The 16,971-nt window shown below is 23.3% G+C and overlaps 1 protein-coding gene across 5 annotated transcripts in view; it reads right to left on the reverse strand.

Annotated features, from left to right (window-relative positions):
- Positions 1-1,943: 1,943 nt before the first annotated feature.
- The window catches only part of LOC129609913 (uncharacterized protein DDB_G0283357-like), a 128,057-nt gene continuing 113,029 nt past the window's right edge, over positions 1,944-16,971 (reverse strand). For 4 of the 5 annotated variants that reach the window (XM_055522185.1, XM_055522187.1, XM_055522184.1 and 1 more), the window contains exons 14-15: positions 7,512-7,670; positions 1,944-2,495 (exon numbers count right to left, since the gene is read on the reverse strand). In XM_055522185.1, coding sequence (XP_055378160.1) covers positions 2,367-2,495; positions 7,512-7,670 — 288 coding nt within the window. In that variant the 3' untranslated portion in view covers positions 1,944-2,366. The remainder of the gene's footprint in view (positions 2,496-7,511; positions 7,671-16,971) is intronic. The other variant, XM_055522188.1, reaches the window with a different exon arrangement.

Genomic DNA, 16,971 nt, shown 5'->3' on the forward strand with positions numbered 1-16,971 from the left:
TTTATTATATGTTCGAGTTTAATGTAAATTAAAAGTTTGAGTTTTATGTAAAGGAAACTGAAATTTTAATTATAAAGTGGTTTACAATTCCGGAAACAGAATTTGATATTAATTATTATAATTGCAAATTACTTACATTAAATATATTCAATTAATTTTTGTTTTTTTTTTTTTAAACATATTGCATTTTAAATTTCCATTTAAGTATATAAATGACTGAATTAATATAAAAAGAAAAAAAATAGATAGAGGTGAAAATGAATACTTAAAAATTAAAATTATTTTGAACTTGAGGTATAATTAATTATCCTTTGATGTATACTCTTTGTAATTTTTTGTTATTTTTCTTCTTTTCTTATATATGATTTACTTCATTTTAATCGTGTATATATATATACAATACAATAATTATGTGTATCTAAATTTTTAATAATTAATAATCATCAATTATTATAGAATTTATTTTTAATTTTTTTAATCTTAAATAATTATAAATAAATTTTCATTTAAATTTTTTTTTTACATACATCAGAATAATAATTTTTAATAACGTATAATAATATTGACTTGTGTGTGTGTGTATTACTCAATTTTTTTTCTTTTTTTTTTTAATAAGTAAATAAATTTTTTTTTCTTTTTCATTTTTATCACAATTATTACAATATAATAATATAATATTTTTTTTACATATACATATATAAATAATTATTAATTTTATTGTTTGTTTTCATTTTTTAATTAATTTCATTCAAAACAGGGATACAAAATTTTTGAAAAATAAAATATAAATTTAATATTATGCATGGCGACATTGGTATTTTTTTTTTTTTAATTTATTAATTCTTAAGTATATTGAATTTTAGGTGTATATGTTATACGATATATTATAATGCTTATGTAGTATTAAGCATCACTATTATGGATCTATATTTAAAATTATAAGTATGTACATTATAAGTACATCCTTTTTTCATCCTTTATATTTGATACAATGAATAATTTTTGATATTAATATTTTATTTAAAACGTTCATTTACTGATAATTCCTCAAAATGATCAAATAATCGTTCCGATTCTTGTCATACATGAAAAAATTTTATGTAATGACGATTACAACATTTCATTCTTTAAAATAGAATAATATGTATATATGAAATTTGTTTATTGTTATTGATGTATGTGTATTATTCACTTGTAAATTTCTTATTCAAAGTGATGGTATTAGAATAATACAATGCAAGTTGCAGTATGGTTATTTTCTCCCGCAAAATTTAAACCAAACCTATCATTTGTAATTAACGTTTAGGTAATGATCTAAAATCATACATCATTTTCTTGACATACATATATACATATTTATTTTAGTTTTATTGGCGTTCTCATACAGTCTGTTGTTTAGATGTTAATTTTAAATTCGAACTGTTCTGCCAATTAATTTTTCTTTAATTCGAAAATCAAATGTGTTCCTATTCTTAAAAAAAAAAATCGATTCCCAGTCGATTTTCTTTTAACTGACTTTATATTTTTTTTAAAGAGCATTTTTTGTTTTTCATTAATATCGGCCTCATAAAGTGATGCAAAATATTATTTTAGCTGTTATATGCCTAATTTCTATAGCATTTTGTGATCATACTTAAGAATTAATTTTAAAAAATAGCATAGTTTTAGAATAAATTAATAGGAATAAAAAAATTTAAATATTAATTAATTAATCAACTAGATTTATAATTAATTCATTTGATTTTGTAACAGAAACAAAATTAAACAAAAAAAAACCAAAAAAAAAAATATTTAAAAATCTTCATTTTTTTTTTTAATTTTTCACTAATTTCAAAGTTTCTTTGTTTCTTTCATTACCATTACTAATTATTTTTAATATTTTAATAATTCAAATTGTTGTAAAATAATTAACTTGTGAAATAATATTTATTTTTTCTTTTCATTATGAATTTTCATTCGATAATTACAAATAATTATCATTAATTTTTTGAAATTTTTTTTCGTTACAGGAAATTTTTTAAAAAAACTTTGGTTTTTTTTGTTTTTTACTTCAACAAACATTAATTTTTTTTTGTTATATTTTATTTATATAAGTGCATTAATATTTTCTTGTAGAGAAATTCACTTTTATTTTTATACACTTTTACAAAAACATCCTTATACAACTTAAGTTTACAACGTAAGCTTTTGACAAGATATTCTTTGTATGTATTTATTTTTTGTTATAAATGTACATAATATTATGTATATAAATAAATCTATATATAAATTTATTACTATATAATAAAATGTGTACATATACTTGTATTATATTATGCACTGCTGTTTCTATATTCATTATTTTCAATATATGTAGCACTTCAATTTTACTGTTTACTCTGTTCTTGCGATGTTGAATCTTTTCTAAGTACTGTAATAAGTATTGCACCTCTAATTATTCGCAAGAAATCGATGATTTCTGTTGTTGACATATTTTCAATCGATTCCTCATTAACCTATATATTATATATATATATAAAATATATATATTGAAAAAATATAGAATGAAAGAAAGAAAAGAAAATTAATAATAATGATAATAAATAAAATGCATTTATGTTAAAATAATATTATATTTTATATGAAAACTAGAATAAAAATATATATGTATATTTTTTTTAATTTTAAATTATTATTGTAAAATATACATACAGTCCAATTATCGTAAAATGTTTTACAGTGAATTGTTACAGTCGAATACAATTGGTACTAATCACTGAATTAATTTACACGTGCAAATTCTATTTATGTTATAATGATTGTATTATATTAGGTCCATAAACGAAAATATGATATCTGACAAAAGAATTCATAAAGGTTTAGCAGCTATTGTAAAAACTTTAACAACAGCAACCAAAATGATGACAATTAAAATGATGACTCCATCAGCCAACTTGTTGTTTCTTCATTTGAATACGATCGCCTTTACAATTTCTAAGATATAACCAAATTATTGTTTGATTATTATTCGAAATTATTATTCGAAATCAATCGCCAAATCCATTTTTGTACAGCTTATTGTATGCCATTTTTTGCTTATTGTATGAATTATAATTTCTTAAGTACGAATCGAAACTAAATAAAATTCATACCGTAATATATATTTCAGCATTTTGGAAAATTTGGTTATCCCATATAAATGGGTCTCGTTTCTGAGTTATCGATTGGATAAATTTATAGACAGAAAGACATAAACCGGCATAAATTTTAAAGCAGAGGGATAAATTAATAATATGTACCTTTCGAACACTTGTTCGTACTGGTATTCACATTACAATAAAATTGAAATCATTTGTTAAAAATGCTTACATTCAACTCTATAATAAAAGTATCTAGATCTAGATCGGGTTTAATATTAAATTGACTAAAATAAAGGTATAACTCACTCATATAATACATTTGTTCTATACAGTCTAATGATGAGAAATTTTTTTTTATACTTCAAATACGAGTATGCTGTTTCTACTTTATACTTCTTCTGTTCTGCACTGCATAATTTATTTTATTAAAAATTCATCAACTTTTTATAAAAATTTTTTCTCTTTAATATTTTTATTTTTAAATAATAAATCTCAAATAAATAAATTGGCTTTAATAAACTATCTTAAGGTAATTGTTATAATAAATGTATATCGCATGTCATTTTTGTTATACTTTCGAAGAAATTTTAATTTCAAATACATGCGTTAGTAATGCAATTATAAAATGGTATTAAATTTTTAATGAGGATATTGAGTATTAAATAATAATTGTAAAAATGAACAATTGTAGATGAAAACTGTTTATTTATTATTTTTTTTTAATTATTTATTTTTAATTAGCGTAAATAATTCATAACTTAAAACATTTTAAAATAACTCCTATAATTAAGGAATTTTTCATTAGTTTTACTCGGTTCGTGTATGCGTGTTGACAAAAAACCATTTTGTTTTACTATAAATATTGGTTTTTTGAGAATTTCTGGAGAGTCAATACAAAGAAAAAATTAAAAAAATTGTACCTTATTATACATAATATTTGCCGAAGTTTTACTGCGATGCGATAAAAAATTAATTGCAAATAACGGAGCCATAAGTCATCCATATAAATTAAAAAATTTAATCAATTATAAAAGAAAAAATTTTCTTTTTTACAAAATACTATCGGCAATAATCGCCATAGAACAAAAATTTCCAAAAATAATATAATTTTAAACAATGTGTTTATTAACTTACTAAAAAAGTATAAGTAAGTTATTGTCTGTAAGTAAAACTTACCAAGTATTCATAAATAGGTCAAATTTATGCACTTTTGAGTGAAAGTATATATATACATAATCTCAAAGTGAATAAAGTCAATTTAATTTATTCTTATTTTGTGCAGCATTTTTATTATAACCTTTTGAATTCTAAATACAAAGAGTTGAAATGACCGTATACTTTAAATTAAAATTAAAGTTAAATTTAACTTACTGTAATACCCAAAATAAAAAACAACTTCTTACTTAAACTCATTGCTTTGATAAAAAAAAAAAAATCGCTGTTTTGTAATTTTTATTCTAAATCAAACACCATAGTGGTAAAGGATTGATTTTTTTTTCTGCAAAGAATTCTTTAGCATTTTTACCGACCCGGCATTGCATGCAATAAGGAAGGTTAAGTGATGACACCAAATTTCACGTGCCAGATTTTGTGCTAGGTTTTTGTTCCCATGTATTTCGCCATGCTATTAAGCGTAAATAAACTATTTTTACTAGAGATTTCCTTCGATTTGTTTGTGTAGGTCAGTATTTCAAGTTTTGCTGGACCGATTTTAACGAAAATTTATATCTGAGTGTGTATTAAGGATGAGAGTGATTTTATTATCTGAGTGTCTATATATCTGAGTGTCTATCAAGGATTTGATCAACTTTTGGGATATGCCAGGCCTATGGAATTAGATCTTCACTACGGGCCGAATCTACATTTTTACAACATATTGAAGGAACTAATTGATAAAATTTATTTAAATTGAATATTTGAGTTTGCTACCAGAAGTAAATAAAGAACTTTCCAAGGAACCAGGATAACATAAAGTAAAAGTCTACTAAGAGCCAAATTCAGATTTTTCTAGATATTTTAACTTAAAATAAAGTTTTGCTAGGTATGCTTGTCAGAGTCCTTAAAATTTAAAAGAAGTAATTAAATGCATTCTCTTCATCTTACTTAATTAAACAATAAATCCTGCGATCGGAGATATGCTGACCACATCAGATTTTTTTTTTACCTACATTTTTTTTTTAATCTGTTTCAAAATCCTATTAAAGTTAAAACTTTGTAAAATATCCGATATTTAACTTTTCAAATTATATTTTGTTTGCATAACTTCGTGAACTTGTTTCTTTTTTTAGCACAATATTCAAAAACATTGTAAATGAAAATTGTTTTAGTTCATTTTTTTTGTACATCTGCTTATAAAAATTTTTACTGCCTTAATACAAAAATATTTTACGTAGATGCTCGACTTCACCAACACGTTAGATAGCTCTTCGCAATAGTAATAAAATGTAAATTTTTTACATTTTCTGAAAATTTACAGATCAACTTCATTAGACCTCAAGAGTTTAAAGATTTCAATAAATATTTAATTTAATTCAAAAAAATAAAAAGTCTTTCTACTTCATCTCTCTGTGATAAATTTCTACCTTTCTGTGATAAATACCAACTTTTTGTTAATTATTTGTTCGACAACATAAACTTCAGTGAAATACCACTGAATTACTTCAGTGAAATACTAATTTAACTAAAATAATTCACTTTATCTAATTGCGTAGATTTTTGTTTCTAAATTATTATTTATTGAATGTTCCTAAATTGATTCAATTTTACAGACCACAATATAAGAGAATGAACATAACGTCTCAATATTTAGACCTTAAAATTTTAATGGTTGTGGATTTAAGTAGGAAATGTGCTATTTTGAAATCGTAATTCTAAATGGCTATATTTTTTTGGTTAGTGTATTTTTTTCGTTTGTAATTTTTTCTATAGGTGAAAATTTTATGAAGATATTTAAAAAATGTTTTACCCTGTAACATTAAGAGAAATTTTCATAATGTTGGAAAGGTTTATTCTATAAACATTACAATATTCAAAGTTCCCACAATCCGAATTTAGTAAAACAATAAAATAAAAATAACGCGTTGTTTTTGTTAAGAAGTTATCTTGATTCAGTTATTTTGTGCTTTTGCTTTAAGGTTAAATTTTTTTTCTTTTGTTTCTAAAACCCAGAATATGTTAACATTTAAAGCCTTTATCTTTTCTCTTAAGTAAACTTTTATTCTCAATGTTTAAGTTATTATATAGCTTCTACGGAACTTTCTTCACCTATACATATTTCTTATAATATTTTAGAAATTTCATTATTGTGTTACATGTAACTGTTGAAATATCCCTCTTGACTTTAACTGTCATAACACTTCAAATTAGAATGTATCTGATCTTGTAAAACGCTAAAGGAAAAATTCATTATTCTACAAGTTTTACTTTTTTTTTTTAGTCCTCTCTCAAAATGAGAAAGAAAAGAATATGGGGAAGAGAAAAACAAAAAAAAACGAAATGAAAAGAAATTTAATAAAGTCTTTAATAAACTCTTTAAGCGTATGTAAAAAACGACGCTCGCAAACAAGGAAAATGAGCGAAAACGAAAATTAAATTCTGTCAAATGTCAATCAAAAAGAAAAAAAAAATTAAATAAAACTTTATCCTTTTCTGGTTTCTCTTCTATGTATATGTAACATGATAAATGAAAATTGGGGGAAAAAAATATATGGTACATTTGGTTGTTAAATAAAATTCAGGGTTTTTCAGATTTTATCTTTTAAATTTTGCATAACGTATATGAAGGTATGAGTATAAAGTTGTAACATTTATGCATTTTTAAGTAGATAAGATTTTAAAGGGAATTTCGTTACATGTACATACTAAACTTTATAAAAATTCTTTTAAGTTTTACCCCAAAATCAATATAATTTTGCAATTTTATTCAATTCATTTTAAAGAATTTAAATAGATTACCATTAAATCCAAAATATTTAATATTGATGTGAAATATGTTAAAATGAAAAAAATTAATTGAAAAGAAATGTAAGTCTTCTTCCCATAAAATTCTTATAACATTAGAAAAATTCCATGTTACGTATGGTTTTTTCCATTATAACATTTAAAATTAAAGTTCCATTGTGAGAATTCATGAAAGAAAATTTCCTGAGAGCGTTCTTCTATTCATCTAATTTTCGTAACGAAAATTGAACATTTTTAGTTTATTTTTGAATATTATATAATGAAAAATATTAAAAATAACATATTCTTGCACTTACATTACGTAATAAAATATATGATTTAAGAAATCAATGAATTCAACCAGATAATTATTTATTAAATACAAATTTAATTCGAAGAAATTTCACAAATTTAAAATTTAATTTATTAATATGCATATAAAAATAAACTCACTGATACTAGTATATCTCCAACACGTAATCTTCCATCTCTCGCAGCTACACTATCATTATAAATTGCACTAATATAACTTTTATTTTGGAATTCTTTTGATGGCTGTAAACTAAAACCTAATCTACTGTTCCAACCTCTATTCAATTCAACTGATACAATCTGAAATAAAATAAATATTAAAAAATTAATTTAAATTAAAATTTTAAAAATTTATTAAAATTTTTGATATTTTTTTTTTGTCTTATGCTTGTATATCTTAATTTAATTCCAAATATCATAAATAATAACTCGTGTCTTTATAACCAATATAGTCATATTGCATTATACACACATTAAAATAAATAAAAATCAATAAAACCTTGTAACATAATCATTTATTATTAAAAATTTCAATTTAACACTGAAAATTTCTTTCCAGCAACTTTTAATATTATTTTAAAAGCAAATAATTGCTAAATATTTTCAGATTTGGAATAATTAAATTTTTGGAATAATCAGAATTTAATTATTCCAAAAATTCATTCAATACATACAACCTTAAAATAATGCTTAATAATAACAATGAAATAAATGTCAAGAATTCAAAATTATTCAATTTATAAAATAAATTAATGTTAAAGATTGCGTATAAGAAATAAATAATTAATTATGTTATGCTATGGTTGCATATTTTTGAAAATTTTCAGTTTTATTAAAAACTTTATTGAAAAATTCTCACATTTCAAAAAATGTTAAGTTTTTTAGAGTACATTCGATTCGGATAAAAAATTATCCGAATCGACTGTAATCTACAATACAAATTATCGGTTAAATAAGCTGTATTTTATGAAGAATTCAATACCTCATCATGTTTATACATAATTATTATAAAGTTGATTTGAGTTGAAATACATCTGTTATCCTTTACAGTATCTTTAAATTAAAACGAGCGTTAATATTGCCTTCAATATTCTGACAAGAAAAATTATGAATGATCTCTAATATTCCTAAAAGTTTTTAATTAATTAACAAAAATAATGAAATAATTTTTATGAAATTTTATGCTCCTTTATTTATTATGTATGTTCAAAATGCCATAGAATTAACAAATATTTTGATAAATAAATTTCAACGAAATGAATTTGATAGCTTGTATATAACAAGTTATAACTAAATTTCTTATAATTAAAAATTATTTTTTGTTGCCCAACCATATACCCATGTTCAGTAAAAAAACTTACAAATACCTAGAAAATTAAATTTGAAATAAGTTCTGCCTGCGTACAAAATTTACCATTCTATGAATTTAAAACAATTTTCTTAAAATGAAATTGTATATTGGCTTTTATAAAATATAATGTAGATACTTATATAATGTAGATAATTTATATAATTTATATCTACATATAATACATATTCAGGGTTTTCACTATAATGAATCATACCAGCACCAGCATGTAGAACTTAGTTAGTAAGGAACGAGAAGTGTAAGGAACAAAAATTGTTCCATAAAACGCATATCGTCGGCTGAGTGCTATTTTGATCCATTCGCCACTTTCAAAATTTCTGACTTAAGGACACTTTTATAGGTTTTCGACGATGATCTTTCAATATATGTAATCAGATTTTCGCTATCTCATTTAGTTTCGTAGAGACGCCGACGTCATTTTGATCCACCTCCACTTAAAATTAAATTTGGGATGCATTTTGATCCATTTCCATACATATTATGTCGCAATCGATTCGTAAGGCCAGGACATTAAAAGGCAAATTTTCCTCTTTCGCCTGACTTCATGGATAATAGGCTTTAGTTTTAACTACAACGGTACTTTTGCGCATGCAAGCTAGAGTTGTACAGTAGGTTGTATATTAGTAGGTCTCCGAAAAATTTATTTTAAATCAGTTTTTTATACTAAAACAATAGGCTAGCATGCTACCGAAAAAAGTATCGTTATTTAAAATAATCAAAAAAAAGTGATTGTTGTATCTGAACTAAAACGGCTATGAAGTTTCAAATTTTTAGAATACTACACAACCTGTTCTAGCGCATTTCTATTTTTAACACACCGAAAATTATAGCGTACTTTTAACAAAATCAAACGAAAAAAATTGGCCTGAATCTAAACTTAATCTTAATCAATTTAATTAGTTGGTATTTTCATCCCTTATGAAATGTACTCGTATTTGCTATATGTTATGCTGTACTCGTATAACATATACCAATATATATTTCTTATTGTTGTTAAATTTAACTTTAAGGTTCATTATGTATATCTTATATCAAATAAAATTCAGAAATTTTTAAAATAAAATTATGTGCATGATAAGATGATTTTGGAAAGTTTCCTTATTATGATTCTGAATATTGCAATAGTAACATATTTATAACGCGAATTTTATTTTGAAATCCGTAAGTATTGTGCATACATTCTCAAAATAATGAAAGGGTACTTTAGGAAATCAGGAAAATGATGGGTTGGTTACAGCATGACGCTGCTCTATCGTACATATTAGGAGATAATCCGTAAAATTAGGAGTTGTTTGGTCGTTGATATTTTCCAGATGTAAATTTAACCAATTGTGGATAAAATGTAACATAAGTCGGCGCCAAACGGTTGCGTAAAAAATTTTATTTCAAATTTAATCAATTGTGGTAGTGACTGAAAAAATGTAAATAAAATTATTATCTCAATTATTATCACAACATGAAATTGCACTAATCAAAACAAAAAAAAAAGATTTTTTCCACTTTTCGTACAAATATATCCGATTCTGAAGGGGAGACGCATTGTTCTATTTAAATTTGCCTGAAATTCTTTTCAACCAAATTTTACTCCCAATTTATAGGCCTATAGTTCAGAAATCAAAAGTTTTACTCTCCTGAACTTTTAAAAATTTTTTTTATAATAAAGCCCTTAAAAAATAAATAAATTTATAAATTTAATAGAATAATTTAATAGAATAATTATAAATTTAATGGAATTACACAATTTTAACATAAACAATAATATTTGCAAAATTTTATAAAAAAAAAAATAATTTTGTAAAAAATTTCATTGCAAAAGTAGACAAAATTTTTGTTGTATCTTTTATCTTCAAAAGAGTAAAATTAGAATATTATTGTATACAATTTTATAGATCTCAATTACTAAGTATATGTATGTATAAGGTTATATAAAATTTTTATGCCCATATTATATAATATGAATATGCATACAAAATAATTAATATACATATAAAAAGGATTACCAAAAATTTGCAACTTATAGAGCAGACTATAATATTGTATGAATAATATTAGAAATTCTATTTTACCTATGCATAATTTAAAACTAAATTTTACAAAAAAAGAGTTACAAAAGATTCTGTAGAATTAATTTGAAACAATTAAATTCCTGATATACATACATATGTAGGTATGTAAATTATATTTTGTTTTCAAAATTTTAAAATAGAATACATATTATAGCCTTGTATCAAAATAACAATAATTATGATTTTATGCTTTGATCTTTTACCCATAGATGTATCTAGATAACAATAATATGATGCTTTCAGATTATTTTAAGGGAATATTAAGGTGAATATTAAAAGAGGCTAATAACAAATTTTATATAGATACATGCATGGAAATATTCGATTTCTATTTATGTGATGTTGTGCGTGTACATAGGCATTCATATACTATCATAACTCAGTATTGTAAAATATTTTTCAAGTTGTAATTAATGAAAACATTTCAATCATACTTCTGTAAATTTCTTTAACTAATACTTGTTTTAACTAAAAATTAAATCTATTTCTTCGAATAAATTTTGCAATTTTACATTTTATTCTAATTCTAGAATGCTCAAAAAAAAATTGAATAAATTTTAAAGTAAAGTTTAAAGCAAAATGTTTTTAAAAGTTTTATGGTTTATGTAGCTAAAATTACTACTTTTTTTTGGTATAGCACCATATTTTCGAGCCCTTATTCTATACGTTATAATAGCAATTACTCAAAGTTTTTGAAATAAAGTTAATATCACAAAATTAATTTACTTTTCATAATAAGTAATATTCAAACTAGTGCACTTATAGTCATATACCTCGTTTTTTTCATTTACATGAGTAAGAATTCAATAACTTAGTGCAAAATCTGTCTAAGACATAAATTAAAATTTCCCAGAAACAAAAGAATTAAAGTTTGTACATAGAATCGTTTCAAAATTACGCCAATATTGCTGAGTCTAGCATAATGTTGTCACATTGTGGGTAAAAATATTTATTTTAAAATTTTGTTTTTTTTCCTATTATTTCATTTTGATTAAGTGCAACTGTAACGGCCGGTGTCATAATTGCAGGCATTATAATTTTCTTCTGAAATCATCAAATATTTATTATAAAGAAGTAGTGAAAGAATACTTAAAATAACTATAAGAAGAAAATACTTTAATACACTAATAGAGGGTCAAATATATCCAAAAAACTAATGTAGATTATATGTAGTCTCAATGATAATTGGACCAGTGCTGAAATTAAACAGAGACTATTTTAATAACGAGATTCAACAGTATACAATATAATTATATAAAATTTTTTATATAATTATATTGTATTAATTTAATTAATTTTTTTTTTAAAAAAACACTAAACATATCAATTAGTTAATCTTTTGCGATTGTCAATAGTGTTTAGATTTCCATACATTAAAAATTAATTTTGTTCTGTTCCTGTTTTTATACTGTATCAACAATCAAAAACTACATAATATTGGAGTTCATTAATATTGCAAATATTTTGCGGAAATAACGATTTTGCAAATTGTTTACAATAATGACGTTCTGGAAAATACTTTCTTTTATATATTTTTAAAGAAAAATTATATAGAATTTTCAAATACCTTTAAAATAAGGGATTACAACGATGGAGTTCGTTTCTCCAATTACTCAAGCATTTTTAGATTTTGTTAGGAAAACTCTTAAAGAACAAACATTATCTAATAAAAAGATAAAGCATTATCTTTATCAATAATTTTCAAACGTATGATATAAGAATCGTCTTGATATCAAACTAAAGTAAATTCGATAATGCAACATGGTTTCAATGTAAATTTCATTTGAAAATAATGAACAAATTATAAATTGTATTATACAAAATTGACACCTGTTTTCCTGTCATTCGCACACTTAACAATAATAATCTACATAATTTAATTATTCATTGGAAAATATAATGCAAATCTTATAAAAACTTTTAATATTTTACATTTTCTTACAAGGAAGTAAAAAATTTCAATATACTAAGACATTTCTCACTTAGTATTTTTCAATATATGTGTACACTGAAATCACAATCAAATACCTTAAAAATATTTTCAATAGAATAAAAAATTATTTACCTATATACATTCTATTTTTTTTTTTTTTTTGATTTTCCTAATAATTAGAATGCTTAACAACAAATTATTTTGCCATTATATTAATGACATACTAAGGCAAATAAGAATGCTATGCGTGCAAATTAAAATTAAAATATATTGTTATTTAATTTTATATATAAGAAAATAACATTTATTGACACCTAAAATCTTGCCACTTATCTTATTAATTAGAATCTACGATAATGTTTTTACCTTTTTTTTCTTTAAATTTGTTGAATATAAATGAAAAAAAAAATAATAAGAAAAAAAACAAAACATGATTTCAAAATATTTTCATCGCATCATTCATTCACAATCATTCAATGAAGAAACAGAATATACGGAAAAAAAAACGAATCTGACTGTCAGCTGCCATTACTAGATCCTTTCTCCTTTTTTTATTTTTTATTTTTTATTTTATTTTTATTATTTCTTAACTGTATTTACATTTATTTATTTTCAATTTTCCTCTTCTAAAATTTTTTTTTCTTTTTGCTTTTATCTTATTTTCATTTTTTTCATTATTTCTTTTCTTTTAATGATTGACATTGCGTTTCATCTCCTTTTTTCTTCTATATATACCTAATATATATATATTTTATGGATAAAAACTTTGAATAATTCTATCATGATATTAAAGAGCTCATTTTCTTACTTTGTTTTTTTTTTTACATTTTTAACTTTTTTTTTTTTTTACTTAAAAATAAATTTCAATTTAAATTTCAATGTACACACATTCTTCTTTCATCACAAGTAAGGAAATGTGAAAACAAAAATATAAAACAAATAGAATACTGAATAACATTAACGCAAAAAAAAAAACACGAGGGTGGGGGGGACACAAGAGCAACGAAAAAAAAAAAAACTTTACTCAAAATTCAACTCTCGTTTCAGATTCAAAGCATTAGTTGATAATAAAATAACAAACACAGCACAAAAAAATAGAGGAAAAAAAAAAAACAAAATTTCTAAAAACTGAAAGTAACGAAAATAAATTTAATAAAAGGATTTCATGTACTTTTCATATCCTTGTATACATATACAATATATAAATAGAAAAAATTTCACAAACATTTCCATTACAAAACAATAACAACGAAAATTGGCAACAAAATACAACAAAAAGAGAGAGAATAAAAAAAAAATGTTTGCTTCTTTTTCGTAAATCATCGGGGATTACCCTCCTTGATTGAACTATCTTTTGAAAATTTTCCTATTCTATTCAATTTTCTAAAATTCCATATAATATTTGTTTTTTTTTTTTTTTCATTTTTTTTTCTCTGTGTTTTCTTTGCGTACATATTTTTCGAAGAAAATTCAACTTTAGAACAAGAGAAATTCTATGAATTTTTGGTGGTTCTTTTACTTTCATATGCTATATCTTATTATGTGTGTATGTATGTGTCACGTGGTAATATATGTAATAAAGAATCTCTTGTACCCTTGAGTTATTTTGCTTTTTTTTTTTGTTTTCAAAAAAACTTACAAGTTACACACTCTTGTCTTTATTCTATCATATACTTGCCCATATATAGATAGGTGAAACGTGAAATTTTTTTTTATTTTCTATTTTTTCTTCTATTCTCTATATTCAATTCATGTTGAGTATTTACTACAAAATATTTCACATATGTATGTATTTGTTAATATACTAATATAAATTTATAAATACATACATATGTAATATAATATATTTTACAATAATAATATATTTAAGGATAATAATATGATGGATAAAAATATTTTTAAGAAAGGCATAGAAGAATTTCTATATAGAAAATCAAATTATCATAGATGAAAAAATCCTTTCATGTTCTTTAAGGAGCAAAAATAACATGAAAGGAAAACAATAAAAAGTAAAATATTATTATACTTTTGATATTGATATACATACTTTAAATAAATACATACACATATGTTCATTATGTGCGTAAGAGAAAAAGAAAATTGTAGATTCACATCGGTCAACGTATTGAAAATCAACTACACTTTCTTTTAATCAAAAAAGAGCGTAGGAGAAAGAGAGAGAATGAGAAAGAGTAAGAGAGAGAGGTGAATAAAGTGTTAGCTTAGCAATAATAATCTATGTTTAATATGGTGAACCACTTTCTTTAAGTTATTATTTTTTTTATACACTATACATAGTAACACATTAGAAATTTTTATTCCCTCCATGACTAATCTATTAAGAGAATTAAGCATAAAGTTAATATTTCGTTCTCTCTTTATTTTCGTCTGCATATATGAGAATAAATTATAAATTAATATTTTGAAATAAAATACTAATTTAGTTCAATAAATATTTGAATGTAAAGTAAATATTTACTTGCTATTTACAGTAATTCAGCTATTTATTTGGCCATTCTCAAGTAACGACATATCTGTAATTGATTACGCCTCTTAAGCCATCGTATATAAATAAGCGGGTTTTATATTAGCGTAAACTGATATGCAATTTGTTACTCCTTAAATTGTTTAATAATTTAAGTCAAAGTTTTAACAGAAGTGTTGTAATCACTAATTTACATTTTTATGAATTACATTTTTATGAATTTTAATATGTTGAAAAATTTACAATACAATTCATTATATTCTCTCTCTCTCTCTTTGAATTTACTTAACAGGAAGGAAGAAATGTAAAGTCTTCAATACGTTGACTATTTTGAAAGCCGACGAAACAGTATAAATCAGTTGAAAGAGAACAAAACGGCATCTGATTCATTTAGGGTTTTTGTTTTTAGCACCTTTCCAAAAAAATTTTTGAAAAAAAAGTGCTTATTAGTTTCACTCTGTCCGTTCGTCCGTTCGTCCGTCCGTCCGTGGACACTTTTTTTGTTTACAAAACTTCTACACCCTTGAAGATAGAAAGCTGAAATTTAATACGTACATAGATCTTTACTAGAAACTAATTTTCGTAGAACAAAATTTTTACCTATCTCCCCCGCTCTAGAAGTTATACCCGCCAAAACTCTAAAAATGGCCTTTTTTAAATATTTGTTGCAATGAAACCATAAGCATTTCTGAAATTTGGCAAACGCAAAAAGGCAGCTACTTGCTTTCCCTAGCGCGGTATACTATAGTTAAACTTTAGAAAAACAAAATGGCCGTCCAAATTTTCCGTTATCTAAAGTTCTTTTTTTCCAAATTTTTGATGTCGTTTTTCTTGTAGACCCCAGCCTGTAGAAGCTTGAAATAGAGAAATTAGAGGCTTTTAGACATCAACAAATAGTTCATTTCGTTAGAAGAAAATTTTTTTACATCTGCACCCCTCTGAAGTTATTGCAACTTGAAATTTGTAAAATTTGAATTTTTGTCACCTCATATTTCCGAAACCGCAAGCTTTTTTCAAATTTCTATAGACGCAGAAAGCTAACGGTAAATTCCATGACATTAAAAAATATAATTATTTTTCTTAACTCACACAATTAAACCTTAAAATCGAGCATCATGTTAACCCCACTTTATATTAATTTTTGCTTTTTTTTCAAAGACTGCATAAATCGTTCATCCTAAATATATGCAATCCTAAAAATAGTTTCGTATTTGAATAAAAATAATTTTAATAGTGTGATAGGTATACATTGACGGTATTTAAAAGCAGAATTTTCACTTGTTGAAGGGAAAAGTGCTACAATACAAACCATTGGTTTGACCCAACTTTATTTATTTTTGTTTTGTAACAAAAAAAAAAACAAGAACACACAATGAAAAAAAAAACTTTCATTTTTTTATTTATTGTTATAGCAAGATTTTATTCCTGTAATTGAGAAAGATTTTCATTCTATTTTTTATTTATATTTTTTTTTTTGTGATCCCGAATAGTTGAAAGATAACTCTAACTTATTTATTCCCTCATTTTTTCCATTCCCTCCTATATATCTATGGATTCATGTAGAAAATATAATATCCTTGTACCATACCCAAAAGATGAACAGAAAAAAACTTTTTTCAAAAATCATATATAATTTATGAGTTTCTTTCACTTTACACAATAAAGAATGAGAAATTCATATCCTGATTAAAAGAAAAGGACACTTAAAATAGATATAAAGTAAAAAAAACAAAAAAAAATTGTTGAAA

Source organism: Condylostylus longicornis, unplaced genomic scaffold, assembly GCF_029603195.1.
Source record: "Condylostylus longicornis isolate FDR11 unplaced genomic scaffold, ASM2960319v2 ptg000040l, whole genome shotgun sequence".
In the NCBI taxonomy this organism is placed as follows: domain Eukaryota; kingdom Metazoa; phylum Arthropoda; class Insecta; order Diptera; family Dolichopodidae; genus Condylostylus; species Condylostylus longicornis.